The sequence below is a fragment of the Trematomus bernacchii genome, unplaced genomic scaffold (genome assembly GCF_902827165.1).
Source record: "Trematomus bernacchii unplaced genomic scaffold, fTreBer1.1, whole genome shotgun sequence".
Lineage (NCBI taxonomy): Eukaryota > Metazoa > Chordata > Actinopteri > Perciformes > Nototheniidae > Trematomus > Trematomus bernacchii.
The window spans coordinates 42,797-63,945 of record NW_022987700.1 but is presented as its reverse complement, the minus strand read 5'-3'; the positions used below and the strand labels follow the sequence as shown (position 1 = coordinate 63,945).

At 40.7% G+C, this 21,149-nt stretch overlaps 1 protein-coding gene across 1 annotated transcript; it reads right to left on the bottom strand.

Moving 5' to 3' along the window:
* Positions 1 to 1,098: 1,098 nt before the first annotated feature.
* On the bottom strand, positions 1,099 to 14,642 carry LOC117490067 (adapter molecule crk-like). The gene is made up of 4 exons (XM_034139656.1): positions 14,060 to 14,642; positions 10,378 to 10,679; positions 8,413 to 8,688; positions 1,099 to 5,337 (listed from the first exon to the last, which is right to left on the bottom strand). The coding sequence occupies exons 1-4, from the start codon at positions 14,277 to 14,279 to the stop codon at positions 5,203 to 5,205; spliced, it is 933 nt and encodes a 310-aa protein (XP_033995547.1). The 5' UTR covers positions 14,280 to 14,642; the 3' UTR covers positions 1,099 to 5,202.
* Between the last annotated feature and the right edge of the window lie 6,507 nt (positions 14,643 to 21,149).

Below are 21,149 nucleotides of genomic sequence, written 5' to 3'. Positions count from 1 at the left end.
TTACTTGAGTATTTCAATTCAAAGTGTACTGTAACTAACCCTGTAGCAACCAGGAAATGCCCCGGCCGTTGAAGCAGATTTTCTATGAATGTCCTTAGTGGCCAAACGGTGGTGCTACAACTCCCGTGACGTCATTTTGGCCCAAAAAGACGTTTCCCCGTTGACTTTCATTGGGGAAAGAGACGTTTGTAATAGTTTGTTTTGGGATGAATAAACTACCCAGCACGAACACATTAATAGCCCTTGTTTATATATGTAGGGTGTAATATGTGTAAAATGCGCTAAAAGCTGAATCCAGAGGTATTTTCTCTCTCCATTCATCTGACTGACACAGAGCGGGAGATTGGAAGCGGGGTTTAAGGGAAAACTGTACTGCGCATGCTCTGTGGGCCCGCATACGGTTACGTTCTTAATCTACAGTAGTTTCATTTTGTGCTTCATGCGCCACTGAGCAGCTCTCATATGAATGAACGGAGCTGTTCTCTTTGTACATCCATAATACACACCTTCCTGCCAAGTCCAGAAATAATCCTCTCTCCAAAATGACCCCCAACAATCTCCATTAAAATCACGGGTACATTTAATTAATAAAAACATAAATATAAGCAAATGAAATGAATGTAAAATCTCAATTTCTATCTTTTTTCATAACTTTCCCCCCCATTTTAGAAAGGGACACAGCAAAAATGCCATATTAGATGCCCAAATTGTACAGAACATCCCATAAATTGCACTCTACTAGTGCGGTTAATGGCAAATGTCTACGTAACTTTAAATACAAATGCATTTAATAGACATCTTGCCTCAAGACGTGAAATTAAACCATAATGTACACTGTTATGATTTCAAACCGAGGAAGTAATTTAATCACATTTAATACAGGATTATTATGGTGTATTTCACCTTTCAAAATAAAGTGATTTTAAGGGTTTCTTATTTCAAATGGCTTGAAAGATATTGCATATGATATATAGTTACAGTAAATGGGAAAAATGTACTGTACATGATATTAAATGTACAGAATACACATGTATTAATGTTCATACAATGTTGTATTCAATAATTTAACACACCAGTGATAAAAAAAAAAGCCCACAATGACAATTTGGTATACTTTTATTGACTAGGTATATTTACACATTACATGCTACAGAAAATAAAAAAGGTACATTTTAACTTCAAATAATATATTTTCATAACACTTTTGACACATTGTACAATCTCTCTTATTTTGAAAATCCTATTCTGCTTGTTCCGGTCCTCGTCAAAGTGAGGGTGACATGGCACAAAAATATATATTCAATGCAAAAACAAAAACATGATTTGGCTTGACGAGACTCTTGAGCTGTAGAGGAGATAAGGTGCACATCGAAGGATCATCAGTGGTATTTAAAAATACAATTAAAGTATTCATTGGTCTTTAATTAACCGCAGCGGTGCAGCCAAGTTACAATAATGCCATGACTCTAAAAGGAGAATATTTTATCAAAAAAGGCAACGATTACTGATGCAATACCAGATGAACACTTTGCATAAAGGCATTACAAGAAATACATACAAACAGAAAGAAAAGTTGTTTTAATTTCCAAATGACGCAGACACTTTTACATTGCAGTTTCATTTATTTCCTTAAACACTTTGCAATACAAGAGGAGGGGAGTGGGGGGGGAGAGGAGTTGGTGGAGAGGAGAGGAGTGAGAGGAGAGGAATGGGGGGAGAGGAGTGAGAGGAGTTGGTGGGAAAAACCACAAGTGAAATATATATCACTCCATTTCCATTTGATGTAAAATTATGCAAATGTAGTTTGTTTGATTTCTGGATGCTTAAACGATCCTAAACATAGCGTCATGTTCTGGGACACCAGATTTCTTCCATTTCATCCTAAATCTGCAGCAGCACACTTCATAATTATTAGACTGTGGTCATGTAGTGTCAACTGGTCACCTTTAAACCATAATGCATTCACACATATCAGACTTTTATCGGCACATTAACAGCTGGAAAACCATGATTTCATTATTTTTACTGCCTTAGCAAATAAACATGGAATATTGGGAATTAGAAACAATTGCATGTGTTTATTAATACACACAGGGCTGTAAATGACCCACAGATGAGACCCCAAATACTTAATTAACATAACACGGTAATAAAAATATGGCATTAATGAAGCGTACAAAAAATAATTTCCTTAAATTTGGAGGGAAACTTTCACAATTTATAAACACACTGTAAACATATTAGATTTCATTATATCCGAGGTCAGATTGCAGACATTTCTTTATGTGTGTTATTCAGATTTCATCACAATTCTGTTTCTATGGAATTAAAAATAACAGCAAAATTGAACTAAAACATATCAGTTGTATATAAAAAAAAATACAGCTGGGGCAATTTACAGGGGACATAAAGCACACCAGAGGAACTCAAATGAATACATGTGCCGATGATTGCATGATGCATAGATAATATATACTATAGACTGACGGTCATTCACACTGAGTCAAATTGGCTTTTAACCCAAAATGGAGCTTGGCAGGGTGTCACAAAAACATTTGATGATGTAAACTATGAAGTGTTTACTTTACATACGAGTGGATGTTATGCATAAGCATTTAGAAATGAGGATAAAAGGGATTTAATGCTTTAGGGCTTTGGAAACCATTTGTTAATTTAAACGGAAACAATACTGACATATCCAAATTCTACAGAAGAGGATAAGGAACACATGTGGAAGACATTTTGAGATCTGACCAACAATTATAATTATTGAAAAAAAATCTGACATTAAAAACTGAATTCTGAGAAATAAGTCGGGATTCTACGAAGAAAATCGGGATTTTACGGAAAAAAAGTCGGGATTCCACGAAGAAAATCGGGATTCTGGGTAAAAAGTCGGAATTCTACGAAGAAAGTCGGGATTCTGGGCAAAAAAGTCGGGATTCTAAGAAGAAAGTCGTGATGAGAATTTTTTTCGTAATTATGAGAAAAAAAGTCGTAATTATGAGCAACAGTCGGAATTTTCTGTAAATCTCAGAACTCTCTTGTTTCTCAGATCAAATTTTTTTTTTAATGACTTTGAATCATATTTAAAAAAATAATAAAAAATCACATGTGGCGCTCGTCCTCTTCTGTAAAATCCCTACTCAAATCTCATCTTTTGAAACACGAGTCATGAGGTAGAGAGGACTCTGAAGATCCTCCCTGCTGAAGTTACTCACTCATTACGTTCCTACTGTAGTTTATTGCATCGTAGGAAACACACGAGACCACAGGATGATCCTCTTTCTTACTAAAGTGTTGCTGTCATTGTGTTTTCACCGCCACATCATGACACAGATGCTATACATTGAAATAAACACATACTTCAATAAAAAGTAGTGATTCTTAATGTGTGGCAATTAGATGAAATACCTCCTTATTGGGACATAAAAACATTGAAAGCAGGTCAACATTAACAACAGGAAGGTTAAGAGTTGGTATTTGCTCATTTTGCATTAAACAAACATGACATTAAGGAGAACCACATTCCTACAGTTATAGACCATTTCTTGCCTTTGAGTGTTTATGTTATTGTGGATTAAGATGATGAGAAAACCTGTGACATGAAGTGGCCGTCTCACCAGGAATACATAAAGAAATGCTGAAGCGTTTAACGTTTTCAAAGTGGAGTGGCAATGTCATAAAAAACCCTGCTGGAAGACAAAAATAAAATCCCTCGACCTTCCTCCTCCTCGTCTTCTAAAAACAGCCTCTGCTTTCTTTTCAAAGCGTTTTCTTACTCGTTTAAAGTCGTCCACGTTGGCGCTGAATAGTGTTTCACAAGAATATAATAACAGGTGAACAGTCTCTGGTAACAAAATCAAATATAAAGGAGAAGGGAAAGTACAGTATTTAGCATGTAAGGTGTGTGTATATATAGAGTCAATTCTATCGTAATATTTTCCACTTTTAGTACAAAAAAAAAAAAAAGAGGACTTTGTTCGTAGTGTGGGATGTAAATAAGTCGGTGGAGTTTCCAAAAGTCTTTCACTCCGAGGTTTCACAGGAACTTGATTCTGTGAGGAGATTTGTCTCTTGATGGTTTCCCTTCTGTGTGGATCAGTGAGATACAGGAAAGCACAGGAAGGGAAGAAGAAGTGTGTGTTCTGGGCTGCAGCGTGGAAACTATACGGTTCGACTGATATCGGCGACTGACGCTAAATAATGCACATTGTTATCTTTTACAACTATTCTCCAGGCTTATATTCACTCTTATATCCTTTTATTCCAATCATAACAGTTGTTTCACCGTTAGCAGCTTCTGTTAGCATCTTACCTCCTGTTCACACAGCTTTAAGGGTGGTGTAGGGATGTCCTATTTTTGTAGCCGACCCTGAAGGCAGCATCTCCCTGGTTCCCTTGTGATTTTGGATTATTGCAGAAAATAATCTAGTTTTTTGGCATTTATTCTCTGTATGGAGCTTCAATACAGGGTTGGTCGTATAAAGCCGTTTTGAAATAATATTATATACATTTTTAGATTTTAACGCACTGGCCGATAGGTTCAGGATTTAAAAAGGAAAAATTGTTAATACAAATATCTTTAATTATGAGTGTTTTAAGTCGAGACTGCAACTGGACCTTGTCTCATAAATGATGTCCAACGGGTAGTTGGGATTAAAAATAGGCATCTTGTGCGGTAAAATTGCTGCGTTTAATTCCCGTTTTAATGTTAAAATACATGGATTTTGGAAGAAATCCATGTTTCTAAGGATTCTCTAGAAAGGATTTAACAGCATTTACGCCAGATATAGTGTCCATAAACAAAGCAGAATCTGAATTAATCGGAAGTAGTTTTCTTTTTTTCTCTCGACTCAGAAGCTAACTGCTAACATTAAGCTAAGCTAGGCTAATTTCGCAACTGACAATAACCGTGTTTTTCTTTCAAGAATTCAACATTAGAATAAATACTAAACCAATAAATGCTTCATTAAATGTATTTGATTTCATATTTCGTAGGAAGTATTCAAGGAGGCAGGTAACGGAGGGCAGTGTGCAATGCTAAGCTAACATATGCTAACCGATATCAGTCTCACCTTAGTGTAAACTCTTCAAAACGACGACATCCCGTCACGTCGTGTGTTAGATGTTTCCAGAGCGTGACATAAGAACCAGAGGATGGTGTGTGTGTGTGTGTGTGTGTGAGTGTGTGTGTGTTTCTCAGCTCTCGTCCTCGGGGTTGTTTAGTTCCAGCAGTCGGACGTGTGTGAAAGGGAAATGGCCTCGCTTGCCTTTACACTCTCCCTCCCACTGACCGTTCACGTTGATCTTGGTCACTTTCACCATATCTCCCACCTGCAGAGAGACAATACAAAAGAGATCAATCCAGGGGTTCGATGAGGGTTGTTCAATAATCCCAAGATTCAAAGGTTTTATTGTCATATGCTCAGCAGCTACTGTTTCTTCTGGCCTGAGCTCCTCCAACAACGCAACATATATAATAAAATACAAAATAAACAGTAGTGCAAGAAGTCTATATTCATGTAGAATATGTACAAGAACAGAATATGAATTGCTTTTTATGTGATTCTTCCTCTCAGTTCATGCGAGAGGAACTTATCGCCCACAGTAAGAACTATATTGACGTTAAATGGACACACACACACACACACACACACACACACACACACACACACACAACCACACACACACACACACCACACAACACACACACCACACACACACCCACACACACACACACACACACACACACACACACACACACACAACACACACACACACACACACACACACACACACACACACACACACACACACACACACACACACACACACACACACAACACACACACACAACACACACACCACACCCAACACACACACACACACACACACACACACACACCACACACACACACACACACACACCACCACAACACACACACACACACACACACACACACACACACACACACACACACACACACACACACACACACACAGTGGGCTGATTGATCGTGCAGTGTCAATGACAGAAAGGTCATCAGACATCATGATCACACAGAACTGCAGTGTGTTCATGGAAGACAGCTTTTATTTTGAAAGGGAAGGCCACTTTTTGAGAGACGTTTCCATCCTAATACTGTCACCTTCACTCAAGACAACATATGTGTTACAGGTTGCTTCCAAGGTTCATCATTTGTTCCTTGATTCCAGTCTATTGCGATTTCTTTTGACCGATATGATACACCAACATTTGAGGGATAAAAAAAAGGATCTATACCAAACAGATATTTGTGAAAAGTCTGTAGAACCGGATATCTCTGCAGCTCAACAATACATTATTCAAAATAATATTAACACATATTTTGGATTTCATTTAGTTAATTGAGCATCCATACATGCTATAACAAGAAACTGCATCAAGTGCTCCATCTTTACCGGCAGCAGTAATACATGTAGTTTTTGAGTTGTGTTTTTGGCACGTTATGCCCATAACCCACCGTATAGTTCAATGAGTGTGTGTGATGTGGAGACACTGTCTTTATATCACTGTTAGACCCACAACATTAACCACCACTATTGTTGGAGTTTACCAACTAAATAAACAAGCACTGTTTATGTTTCTGTTCCATGAGAAAGCGTTGGACTTGACGCTCGACTGCTGATGAATGTACAATGAGACACTCTCAGATATCCACTGGGCCGTAAAGAGAGTGTGTTCATGAAGAGGATCTCTATAGTGCCATCTCCACTACCCAGTACACTGTGTGTGTGTGTGTGTGTGTGTGTGTGTGTGTGTGTGTGTGTGTGTGTGTGTTCTCACATGCATGAGTAAGCCATTAACAACTGGGACAATCTACACTGAGAACCACAAACAAAAAACAGAGGATAGAGTGGTGCAGGGAAGCTATCTTTTAGCATCTTCATGTTTCCCACCACCAACAGCCAATGAGATTTCACCACCGCTAAGCTAAAGGAGGCTAATGCTGGGCTATAAAGGAACTACAGCACGGTCACATGACTTCACGTCACCACCGCTAAGCTAAAGGTGGCTAATGTTGGGCTATAAAGGAACTACAGCACGGTCACATGACTTCACGTTACCACCGCTAAGCTAAAGGCGGCTAATGTTGGGCTATAAAGGAACTACAGCACGGTCACATGACTTCACGTCACCACCGCTAAGCTAAAGGCGGCTAATGTTGGGCTATAAAGGAACTACAGCACGGTCACATGACTTCACGTTACCACCGCTAAGCTAAAGGCGGCTAATGTTGGGCTATAAAGGAACTACAGCACGGTCACATGACTTCACGTCACCACCACTAAGCTAAAGGAGGCTAATGTTGGGCTATAAAGGAACTACAGCACGGTCACATGACTTCACGTCACCACCGCTAAGCTAAAGGTGGCTAATGTTGGGCTATAAAGGAACAACAGCACGGTCACATGACTTCACGTCACCACCGCTAAGCTAAAGGCGGCTAATGTTGGGCTATAAAGGAACTACAGCACGGTCACATGACTTCACGTCACCACCGCTAAGCTAAAGGTGGCTAATGTTGGGCTATAAAGGAACTACAGTACGGTCACATGACTTCACGTCACCACCGCTAAGCTAAAGGTGGCTAATGTTGGGCTATAAAGGAACTACAGTACGGTCACATGACTTCACGTCACCACCGCTAAGCTAAAGGTGGCTAATGTTGGGCTATAAAGGAACTACAGCACGGTCACATGACTTCACGTCACCACCGCTAAGCTAAAGGCTGCTAATGTTGGGCTATAAAGGAACTACAGTACGGTCACATGACTTCACGTCACCTCCGCTAAGCTAAAGGTGGCTAATGTTGGGCTATAAAGGAACTACAGTACGGTCACATGACTTCACGTCACCACCGCTAAGCTAAAGGTGGCTAATGTTGGGCTATAAAGGAACTACAGCACGGTCACATGACTTCACGTCACCACCGCTAAGCTAAAGGTGGCTAATGTTGGGCTATAAAGGAACTACAGTACGGTCACATGACTTCACGTCACCTCCGCTAAGCTAAAGGTGGCTAATGTTGGGCTATAAAGGAACTACAGCACGGTCACATGACTACATGTCACCACCGCTAAGCTAAAGGTGGCTAATGTTGGGCTATAAAGGAACTACAGCACGGTCACATGACTTCACGTCACCACCGCTAAGCTAAAGGTGGCTAATGTTCGACGTGATGACGTTTAGTCGTCTCATTTAGACACTTGTAAGCAACCGGCGATGCCGACTCATTACGGAGTTTAGGACTCATTCCTGCACTACACCATACAGAACCTACTAAATATGTCATCCAAGCTGGGCAGTAAGACAGACATAAACAGAAACACGTACAATTATAACATTAAAAAAGAAAAAAGGACTACCTCCAAAGAGAGCGCCGTCTTGTCGTAGGCGTTGGGAACTCTCTTCTGGATCGCTCTGGCGAAAACGGGTCCGTTCTGTAGATTGGGCAGCTGAGCGTTCACCACGGGCTGAGCGTATGGACCCGGTTCCCCCGGGGGGTTTCCTGAAGGGGCCCCCGATGGATCTGTGGGGCCCGAAACCCCTCCAGCAGCACCAGTAACTGGACTGGAACCAGTGGGTGAGGCGGGTCGGTACTTTTCAACGTAGGGGACTGGAATCATCCCGGCACGACCTTCCTACGAAACAATAAGATAACAAGTACTTTATTGATCCCAATTTGGGAAATGTTTGTGTTGCAGCAGCATCAAAAGACGTGGCATTGTTCAATACAAATTAAAAGAAATAAACAAGAAAGTAGAAAATATACAAAATGGAGAGGATAGCATCATCTGTCAATCACAAACTGGAACTATTGGAGAAAGTGGACTGATGTCGTAAAACCTCAGAGGCCAGATTTTATTTTTACAAACGTATGTCCTGATCGCTCCGTAATGTTCGGACAGACAAACTTAAGATGATCAATCACGATGTCTTGAAGAAACACTGTGTAATGGTTTGCTGCCAAATGTCAATAAAAAATATATTGAAAAAAAAGAAAGTCATAATAATAGATTACATTTGTATAGCGCCTTTCAAGGGACCCAAGGCCGCTTTACATGGTGAACAAACAAACAAACAAACAAACAAACAAACAAACGGGGCAAACAATAAAGAAAAGGGAAAGTAGAAAATATACGTGTAGAGCAGGTTTGTCCAAACTACGGCCCGCGGACCCTTTTGAATCGGCCCTCAGCTAATTAAAAAAGTATAATGAAATATGGCCCACAAATGAAAGTTGTGATTGTCTTATATTGTACTTCTTAAATATAAATGTAAGAATACATTACACAGTAGTATTCATGTGTTAATGAATCCACTTTTCAGATAAATTCAGTCAATTAAAGTTGGAAACATTCTCTAACAAATCTTAGTTGATAAGCAAAAAGCCCAATGACTTATTTCCATAACAAGCTTGAAATAAACCCTCCCTATTTCTCCTCATTATAATCAATCTGAAGCTTCTGGTTTAAGGGATGAGCTGCCTACACTCACAAGCATCATGTACCGACATCTGATTGATTCTGCTAACTTATAACTGAACTTATGAGGCAGTATAGAGAGGCGAAGCCCCTCCCCTTCCGTGGACCTCCATGGGACCTTATTTCAGAAAAATGAGGTATTGAAGTCAATGGGGAGAGAAAGATTATCTCTCGATCCCGTTTGAATTGTGCCATGAATTACACATATGATGTTTGTCAATTTAAATAATAATTTCCATGTGAAAAAAGTCACAGTTTGTCGTAAAACTGTTGAAATATAAGACTATGAAAAATACGCAACTAGAAAGACTACAAATCCCAGAGTCCCGGTCCCGCATGCTGGCTCCTATGAACCGACTAACTCCCCTTGTGTGTATGTACAGCTCTCAACACGCCCAGACTTGGAGTGATTTCCACCTCTTTTAATACTTTCCGCCTCATTCTGAAAGAAAGAAGTGAAATGTGCCAACGTGACGGCCGTCTGGGTGTGTGGTGCGAGACGGGAGATGGAGTTCATTGAGCGGTTTCACACAAACAAAACCTTACTTCACATTTTTACGACACATTTTTATTTTTTTGACTTGCAAAATTATCTTTTAAATTGACAAACATCATATGTGTAACTCGTGGCTCAATTCAAACGGGATCCAAAGATAATCTTTCTCTCTCCATTGACTTCAATACATACTTTTCTGAAATAAGGTCCCATGGAGGAACCCGGAAAGGGAGGGACCTCGCCTCTCTATTCCTCTAGTGAGCCGCCCAGCCCTTCGTATATTCTTCTGTATGAGGCCCTCGGGGGAAAAGGTTTGGACCCCCCTGATGTAGAGAAAGTAGAAAATATACCTGGTTCGCTGCGTTCCACCATTGCTCTTCAGGTTTTTCCAGAACTCTCAAGATGTCACCTTTTTTGAAAGGAAGATCCTCGTCATCGTTTCCGGGGAAATCGAAAAGCGCCCGGACGAACTCGGCCTCGTCGGACAGAACGGGAGGGCCGGCCGACGCGCTGACGAACCCTGTGTGTTTGGATTTGTTTATGGGCTCTATGAGCGTGGTGGTGTCCAGATAGTGGATTTTGTAAAACTCCAGCAGGGCGGGAAGAGCCTCGAACTCCTGGTCGCCGATCCGAAACCGAGGAGGAGCCAAACCTGGTGGAAGAGAGGGGGATTAGTTTTCAGTTTAAAAGGCTTTATTGTCATTTGCTCAGCAGCTACAGTGTAGATATGACATATTGGACCTCAGAGGGTTAATGGCAAACCAACAGCTAGAGTGTAAATATTTAAAAGGCTTGTTAGATGCAAGATTCAAGGCTTTATTAGTGTTAGGGTTAGCTAGCTCCAGTGGTTAGTGTTAGGGTTAGCGAGCTCCAGTGGTTAGTGTTAGGGTTAGCTAGCTCCAGTGGTTAGGGTTAGGGTTAGGGAGCTCCAGTGGTTAGGGTTAGGGTTAGCTAGCTCCAGTGGTTAGTGTTAGGGTTAGCTAGCTCCAGTGGTTAGTGTTAGGGTTAGCTAGCTCCAGTGGTTAGGGTTAGGGTTAGCTAGCTCCAGTGGTTAGGGTTAGGGTTAGCTAGCTCCAGTGGTTAGTGTTAGGGTTAGCTAGCTCCAGTGGTTAGTGTTAGGGTTAGCGAGCTCCAGTGGTTAGGGTTAGGGTTAGCTAGCTCCAGTGGTTAGTGTTAGGGTTAGCTAGCTCCAGTGGTTAGTGTTAGGGTTAGCTAGCTCCAGTGGTTAGGGTTAGCGAGCTCCAGTGGTTAGGGTTAGGGTTAGCTAGCTCCAGTGGTTAGGGTTAGGGTTAGCTAGCTCCAGTGGTTAGGGTTAGCGAGCTCCAGTGGTTAGGGTTAGCTAGCTCCAGTGGTTAGGGTTAGGGTTAGCTAGCTCCAGTGGTTAGGGTTAGGGTTAGCTAGCTCCAGTGGTTAGGGTTAGGGTTAGCTAGCTCCAGTGGTTAGGGTTAGGGTTAGCGAGCTCCAGTGGTTAGGGTTAGCTAGCTCCAGTGGTTAGGGTTAGGGTTAGCGAGCTCCAGTGGTTAGGGTTAGGGTTAGCTAGCTCCAGTGGTTAGGGTTAGGGTTAGCTAGCTCCAGTGGTTAGGGTTAGGGTTAGCGAGCTCCAGTGTAGATATGTCAATGAAAAGCTGAAGTCACAGGCTCCTCCAACAGAGCAACATGAAGAGTGCAAGAGAATGTTTGGAGATGTGCAGTTGAGATTGTTGTAGCATTAAATCAGGAGGTAGTGCAGAAGTGTAAACCGAAGTCCACCTTAAAAAACATCACATTTCCTGTTTTTTCTTTTCACATAATCTGAAGAAATCAGAATCAGAATTTCTTTATTAATTTAGGAAACTTAGAATTTGGTAAAATGCTAACTCATACATGGGGTTAGGACTTAATCCTGCACCTAGTTATAACAGTACATGCTAAATAATGCTGGACAGTAAGAAGGACACAACAAAAAGGGAACCAGCAGGGCTAAAATGCTGACTCATTCCCAGGTCTAGAACTCATTCCTACGGCGCTATAACATTAAATGCTAAAAATGGTTTCCAAGATGGACATTAAGAAAGGCAAAAACATGTTGAAAGAAACGAGGGAACCGGCAGTGTCTTTCCTCTTGAAATAACCAGGATAATAAAAGCCAAACTTAGTAGAAAGTGAACTTGGCAAAGACAACATAACAAAGTCTCTACAGGATGACAGAAATAGATATACCACAGGATGACCCAATCCAATCAATAATAACAATCAATGGAGTGACATTAGGCCACAACATTTTCAAGCGAATTTCAAACACTAGATCGTTTTAGCCAACATGTTCAAGCAGTAAATTCGCATTTGATTCGAGTGTCGGTTTGTCTGTTTGTTTTTCAGCAGGATTACAGAAACAATACTGGCCATGATTTCCTTGTTGGAAAGGTGTTTGGATTAAGAAGCCATTACATGTTGTATCAGACAAGAGGAATCACAGCATTGGTGGAGGTTTGTACTCCCTTCTAGTTTCACATGTTGGAACTATATTCTCTTCTCGTTTAAACAGCGAACACAACTGGGTAATGTTCCTCCCTGTCATGGCCCACAATGGATGATTTACAGCAGCAGACCTGAGGATCAGAAACATTCCTGAAACACCAATCTTCCCCTTCCAGTTGTGACAGCTCAGCCTGCCAGTCCCATTCAATCCCTAAAGCATGTACCTTCCTACTTATTTGTGTTATCTGTTTTATTGTGTTGCATTGTTGGAGGAGCCTGTGACCTCACATTTTCATTGATATATCTACACATGACAATAAAAGCCTTGAATCTACTGGCTGCGTGAGGACAAAACACCGCCTCAAAACTACATCAGGAGAAAGTATAGTCGATAAAGTGGATTTGAATTGGTTCTTGATAGCTAGGTAGATAATTAGAAAAATAACCCTTAAATGGTTTCGATATCCTGGGGGATACATTCATTTGACTGGCTGTGTCCATGTGTAAAATGGGTGTGAACTATGTGTTTTAATGGTCTAATAACAGTGTAACATGGGTATAATAAGGGTGTAATATGCATTTAATAACAGTGTGACATGGGTATAATAAGGGTGTAATATGCATTTAATAACAGTGTAACATTGGTATAATAAGGGTGTAATATGCATTTAATAATGGTGTAACAATGGAGTAATATGGCTGTGATAACTGTTACAGTGGTGTAATATGGGTGTTGTGTAAAAAATAGCAATTCATTAATGTAAGTGAATGTGACGTCACGGACTGACACGGAAGTTGTAGTACCACAGTTTGGCCACTATACTACAATTTACATCAACGTCCGGCGCACTCCCATGGAGAAACTACACCAGACTCCATTTAAAAAGTAACCCATGTAACTTAACGGCGCTATAACGGAAAAGTTACCATACATATTTAGTTCATAGTAGTACTCATGGCTTCCTTTTAAACGGTTACTTTAATCGGCTTCATAAAAATACCAACATTTATTTTCAGTAAAGAGTAATAGCACTATATACTCTTCTTTTCTAACAGTAGCTTGCCAGTTACCGGTCAGTGGGCGGGAACAACCACATGTTAAAGTTGTCATGTTTGGCCAAAATAGTGAGTATTAATACATGATATATAAGCCGATGTTGAGAATACATTCCTACAACATACAGATTTAAAAATAAATCGTAAAAAGAGTACGATTTATTTCAGATTTCCCCAAAACACGTTCAATTAGGTAATTCATAAAGGGGGTTTGGCGGTTGGAAGATAACGCAGCTAAATCAAAGCTGTTAAAAATGGAAAAACACTATTAGGAGTCTTTACTGAAATAGCTTCCTTTATAATTACAACCCGATGTTAAGAATACAATCCAAAAACACATATATATCTTAATTCCCCCTTAAAAAGAGTACGATTGTCTTCAGATTTCCCAAGAACACGTTCAATTAGGCATTTCATAAAGGCAGTTTGGCGGTTGGAAGATAAATCAAAGCATTCCAAAAAACGGAAATCAGGTGTGTTTCAGTGAAATCCCTTGCTATAAATAAACTGAACAGTTACCTGATCCAGACTGCCGGTTGTTGCTGATGCTGTTGATGATATAATGGGACACTTTTGAGTTTTCGGACACGGACAGCACGTAATCCCCCGGACTGGTGATGGATTCCCGGACTAAAAACACGCCATGCCGGCCTCCCTGGAGCAGAGAAACGGCTTCCTGCCTGCTCAATCTGCCCCAAAACCAGCTCCCACGGTCCTCAGCGTCAAAGTTACCCGCCATGACTGTGAAAATCCCCGCCGAGGCTTTTAAGGCCTTTTATTCCTTATTCCTTCTTTTTGCAACCAGTGCTTTTTATTCACAGAATGGATGACATGCAGTAAAATTCGTCCGCGAGCAGGATTCGAACCCGGGTCCTGCTCAGCCTATAAATCCGAAACTCATGCAAAAACTTTCGTGGATTAACCAGTTTCCTCCTGGAAAAACAAGAATATACACAACACCAAAACTTCCAGGAGTAATGTATGATGTCGCTGTTAGTTGGTGGGACTTCTGCTGTATCCACAAACACGTTAAAAGGAGTCAGAAATAAAGTCAAAACTAAAGTGCAACTACAAACTCCGGGACTGAAATGGCGGATCTGGGGAAAAGTTGACCTCATCTACCGGAAGGGATGCATGGTCAATGGGAAGCGGTGCGTTCAAGCTCCCTCAAAAAACTCCGTAAATACGACTTAAAGATTCTTCCACTACTTTTACATTACAACCCCTTTACAGTGCCAAGTGCTGACACTCATTATTTATTCAGTATGCCTTTCACTACGTATTCGTACTACTTACAACATAAACACATTAAATACAATCATATGGAATGACTCAAAACAGTGCGGTATTTCAAAATTACCACTTTAATTTGCTTCGGGTTAATATTAAACTTTGAAGCTGTGAATGCATCTTGGAAAACTCCGTCGATACGAATGAACGATTCTGACTTAATAAATTCCTACTCTTTTAAACAAATTAAGCATCTTTTATAACTTAGAGTTACAACAATATTTCACCACTATTAAAAATAAGAGGGCAACTAAAACCAAATGTGAATTTGATAAATATTGTACTACTTTATTTAAAAAATAAATACATTTAAATCTACAGTTTTTTGAGTTTTTCCTTTTCTTTTAAATACCACATTGTTTTGAGTCATTCCTTAGGATTCAAATATTATTAGCAGGACAAATATGGCGTGAAAATCCTACTAAATAAACAATAACTGTAAGGACTGTTTGTACACATGACTGTAAAGCCAGCGGTTCCCAACCTGTGGGCCGCGGCCCACTAGTGGTCCACGAAGGCATTGCAAGTGGGCCGCCACTTTTATTTTTTTTTGTACAGGCTAAAGAAACAAACATGGACATAACAATAACATATAGGGGATGACATTCCCATCTCAGACAACAACAAAACAAAAACAGGAGAAATAAAGATACAGTCAGTTGGTTCACTTCAACATTTTACAAACAAAAATAGGTTGACAACCAAAAACCACCAAAAACACAACATGGCAAGCATATGTATTGTTCCTAGATACCCCTTTCACACCAAGGCTTTTCCCGTTCTAGCTCCGTGCTAGAGCTTTTCAGGTTCAGAACCGGTTCTTCGGTTCAGCTCCCGCTCTGTTCACACCGCTCAGAGCCCGACTGGTGCTGCCGCTGCTGCGTCATGACGTCACAGTTTACGTCGCTGAGTTTCTCCCCAACGGAGCTCACCTCACAACAACGGGCCGGGGACTGCGTCGGGTCGATGATCGTGTTGCTTTTAATCATACGAAGCCAGATTAAATTAAATAACGACTTCTCCAACCTTATACTTTTCTCCAGAGTGCCGTGGTTCATTGTTTATTAATGTGTTTCATTTAGCGACCGCTGCAGTGCTGGCTGCTCTTCCACGGGAGTTTATTCTCCCGTTAGCTCCGGGTTAGCTCACACGGCTCTAAAGTATTCACTGTCTGACTGTCACACAAGCAGCTGATACATATCCCCAGTTCCCCTTAAGTGAATGTGTGTCAGTCTGAATTGACGCTGTTTGGCATCACAACGCTGTTATGAAAGTTTCTCTGGTATAACATGGGTGATGTTAGCATAGCAACCGAAGCTAAACTGACTACTTGCTAAGCCGTTTTCTACAGGCACTTTTTACCGGCGTATTTTTCATTATGATTCTACTTGTGATAGTCGGACATGACAACCTGTGCAGCCCATGTATTGATTCCATCCGATAGCTGCTATAATAACAAACGTCTGCCTGCTCTCCACAATGATCAATAACAGTGAACGGATGGTCAAAGTAAGGTACAAATAAACAGAATCACACGAAGCCTGGTTAGTGTTGCCTGACTTTAGAAAGCGTGTTTTTTTTTTACAAGTGTGTGGTTGTGTTCTAGTCACTTTGCTCAGCACTACTGCTGGTTACAACTTTTATTTGCCGTACTCGCCTTAACTGTTAGCTCAGGTTAATCTCGCCCCCCTCCGACGTAAGCGTGACGTATGCGGTTCTTGCTTCTAGACGGACAACTTTTTGGTGCTCGAAACGAACCGGATTCCGGAGCTTAGAGGCGGCTCCGTTGCGGTGTGAACAGGGAAACCCGGTGCTTTTCAAGCTCCAGCTCCGAACCGGCCCCGAAACACCGTTGGTGTGAATGGGGTATTAGTTCCACTCTTCGTTAGAGCTCATTATTTCCCATTTCATGGCGTGTTGAGCCACCCTTTGATTTTTTGTGGCAACACCTTCAATTAAGATTACTCCTTGATTGACTTTTAAAAATATGTATTTTCGCTAGAAGAATAGTTGCATTTCATCTAAAAGCCCAAATTAAATATTAAAGGGTGTAAATTCAATATTTGCCGCCAAATAATTTGCAAAACATTATGATTTGTGTGGAAACATTTTCATTATTAAGATTTTTTTTAATTTGAACCTCATTTCCTTTTTCTTTCTCGACCCTCCTTAGCCGTCATTACAGTCCTTGACAGAGGTCTGTTATACTGGATTTACAACGTGTCACATGTTCTGAATCGACCAATCAGAACTTTATTTAGCCTCCGTATTGTTTATGGTTGAATGTGGGCCGCGAACATTTTTTTGATTCTTAAGTGGGACCTGAGTTGAAAAAGGTTAGGAACTGCTGCTCTAAGTCATTTATACTGATGCCAGTTATTGTTTATTATATGCTTTTCGAGCCATATTTGTCCTGCTTATAACATTTCAATCCTAACGAATGACTCAAAACAATGTGGTATTTTGAAGTTACCACTTTAATTTACCACCTGAGGCCTGTACTACGAAGCCGGTTCAACCTAACCTGGATATGTTTGAGTTAGCCGGTTGGCCCAATCCAAAACATACGCGCTCTCGCTAAGATAAGGATATGGAAAGTGTTTGAATGCGTACATTAACAGGTTTATGATATCACTGCCCCGTCCAAGACACGATCTGACTTTAATTACATTTGACTCCAGTGTTTCGTCAACTTAATGTGTTGCTTAAAATAATACTTCTGCATACAGTATGTGACACTGTGAGTGTTGCACGGCCAGATACGGCTCAGCTGACTCAGATAAGGAAATATATGATACATTATGATATGATATGAATGATAATGGGACACATCGACGTCTGCACTCACAGTGCTGCGGACTGTACTTAATGTTACTCTGATCCAGTTACTTATGTTGTGGCAGATATTTAAGTAAGCTTTCTTAACGCTAATGTTATAATAGTCAGATTGCTCTGAAGATGGGAGGGGATATTCTATTAATGTTCACGTTCACACAGTCAGTGATTTTTGCCGGCCGTCTTTCCTGCAACGGCAGTTTTTCTGTATTTCCTCTATCCTGTAATATGACTTGATCGCTTTAAACTCCGCACACTGAGCTCTGATTGGTCAGCAGGCGGTGCTTTCACTGAGTTGATCTCTTAGCCTGCAACCTAACCTGCTCCCGAGGAGGTTAGCCGCTCAGCATCAGTTACCATGGAGATCTAGCCCGCTAAAAAGAGAACCAGCGTCGTAGGACCGGAAAGCCCGAGCTTTCCCTGAAGTTAGCTAAGAGAACATCCAGCTTCGTAGTGCAGGCCTCTGGTTAATAATATTCTCTTAAGCCTAAACATTCACAGACATTGCATTTTGTGAGTACAAGCTAAATTATTGTCTTAACAGTAAAATAAAAATTGCATCGTCAAACACAGATCCCAAAAATGCGAAAAAAATGTAGTCTTAAAAATTACTTGTAAGGAAGGTTAAAACATTAGCACACATGTTTCAGGGTGGAGGTAACATATTTGTTAAAGAGGCCATACTCTGCATTTTGGGTTTTCCTGTTCTGGTTTTAGTGTGTTATATAGGTTTTAGTGTGTTATATAGGTTTTAGTGTGTTATATAGGTTTTAGTGCATGTAAATGGTCTGCAAAGGCTAAAATCCCTCCAGAGAGAGTTTCTCTTAACATTAAGAGAACATTAATGTAAACATGTCAGAGTAACGACACAACATACAAATATGACCTGAACATGAGCAGCTATTGGCCCATTGCATGTGTTCAACCAGTAGATGGCAACAAACTATTATTTATTTAACAAATCTTTCTCTGACACAGTTCAAACATACAACTTTCAAAAGGTTTTATTTGCCAACACGACCACAATGCTATGTACAAAATCCATCAAGATTTGTATGAATGGTTCTCCAACAGCCCTGCATACTTATAATGAAAAAGCAGCACCAACGTCTTTTTCTTGATATTTAAAAGCAGATCGTTAGAATCACATTATTGCATAAACACATCAACGTTTCCCAGCATTACTCACATTACTCACATTACTCACATTACTCACATATACCACGATACACCTGCCAATTCTGTTTCTGTTATTCCTCACTATCGTCTCTCGCTTCTGTCATTTACAGACGTACACTTACCATATGTCTCTTTGACATTTAAAAGTACATTACAAAATAAAAATACCTTTAACCTCTGGTAGTGTCATGCCATACACTTACACCTTAGTATCCCTATACTCATAAGTCTTTTCTTAACACTGATTGATCAACAGACAGCAGCTATTACAATCTTTAATCTTACCTTTCTTTGGATACAGCATTTGAGAACTACAAAAAAATACAGCAATATTAGCGTCACAATACACGTGATAAGAAACTGAATCAGTGTAAATACTAAAGGAAAAACTGCTTTATCAAACATTAAATTCTCATGTGGTTCAAACAGCAGTGGTTTCCTGTTGAGCTTATTCAAAGTGTTCATGACACACAATGGTTATTAAAGTTCCCCTGTCATACTGTTTCTCATCAATATATCACAGGTCTCAGATATATCCAGAGCCTGTCTCTGATTGGCTGAAACACCAAACAGATCATTGCAGCATTACCCATAATCCCCTCTGTTTCAGCCCTGTTTCCAAAGTGCTGATTCTCTGTCTGTTACTTTAGATGAAAATAAGGAGCCCCTCCCCACGCCCCTCTGAGAGACATTTGGTTACAAAGAACTCAATGGTGCTCTAGGAGGAGATTCAGGTGATAAGGTGGGGGGGGGGGGGGGGGGGGGGGTTACCTTGGTTGGTGATTGGCTAATGGTTACACAAGACAACACATCGTTATGACATCATCAAGTGGCCAAAATCTGATCAGCTCATTTTCAGACAGGTTTTTATAGAAATGGATCAAAAAGAGAGAGAATCTTTGTTCCTGAAACTTTCAGAGTCTCTTTCCACAGAGGGGACACATGTTGATGAAGAAGAGACATGAAGAAGAGGGGACACATGTTGATGAAGAAGAAGAGACATGAAGAAGAGGGGACACATGTTGATGAAGAAGAGACATGAAGAAGAGGGGACACATGTTGATGTAGAAGAGACATGAAGAAGAGGGGACACATGTTGATGAAGAAGAGACATGAAGAAGAGGGGACACATGTTGATGAAGAAGAGACATGAAGAAGAGGGGACACATGTTGATGTAGAAGAGACATGAAGAAGAGGGGACACATGTTGATGAAGAAGAGACATGAAGAAGAGGGGACACATGTTGATGAAGAAGAGACATGAAGAAGAGGGGGACACATGTTGATGTAGAAGAGACATGAAGAAGAGGGGACACATGTTGATGAAGAAGAGACATGAAGAAGAGGGGACACATGTTGATGAAGAAGAGACATGAAGAAGAGGGGACACATGTTGATGAAGAAGAGACATGAAGAAGAGGGGACACATGTTGATGTAGAAGAGACATGAAGAAGAGGGGACACATGTTGATGTAGAAGAGACATGAAGAAGAGGGGACACATGTTGATGAAGAAGAGACATGAAGAAGAGGGGACACATGTTGATGTAGAAGAGACATGAAGAAGAGGGGACACATGTTGATGTAGAAGAGACATGAAGAAGAGGGGACACATGTTGATGAAGAAGAGACATGAAGAAGAGGGGACACATGTTGATGAAGAAGAGACATGAAGAAGAGGGGACACATGTTGATGAAGAAGAGGGGACACATGGTGATGAAGAAGAGACATGAAGAAGAGGGGACACATGTTGATGTAGAAGAGACATGAAGAAGAGGGGACACATGTTGATGAAGAAGAGACATGAAGAAGAGGGGACACATGTTGATGAAGAAGAGACATGAAGAAGAGGGGACACATGTTGATGTAGAAGAGACATGAAGAAGAGGGGACACATGTTGATGTAGAAGAGACATGAAGAAGAGGGGACACATGTTGATGAAGAAGAGACATGAAGAAGAGGGGACACATGTTGATGAAGAAGAGACATGAAGAAGAGGGGACACATGTTGATGAAGAAGAGACATGAAGAAGAGGGGACACATGTTGATGTAGAAGAGACATGAAGAAGAGGGGACACATGTTGATGAAGAAGAGACATGAAGAAGAGGGGACACATGTTGATGAAGAAGAGACATGAAGAAGAGGGGACACATGTTGATGTAGAAGAGACATGAAGAAGAGGGGACACATGTTGATGAAGAAGAGACATGAAGAAGAGGGGACACATGTTGATGAAGAAGAGACATGAAGAAGAGGGGACACATGTTGATGAAGAAGAGACATGAAGAAGAGGGGACACATG

What these genes read in the sequence shown, in the direction of transcription:
- LOC117490067 (XM_034139656.1), bottom strand. Translation starts at nt 14,279, where the DNA reads ATGGCGGGTAACTTTGACGCTGAGGACCGTGGGAGCTGGTTTTGGGGC. An exon ending in GGTGGAACGCAGCGAACCAG is followed by an intron (nt 8,689 to 10,377) that starts GTATATTTTCTA and finishes ATTGTTTCGTAG; the next exon opens with GAAGGTCGTGCCGGGATGAT. An exon ending in AGACGGCGCTCTCTTTGGAG is followed by an intron (nt 5,338 to 8,412) that starts GTAGTCCTTTTT and finishes GTCTCTCTGCAG; the next exon opens with GTGGGAGATATGGTGAAAGT.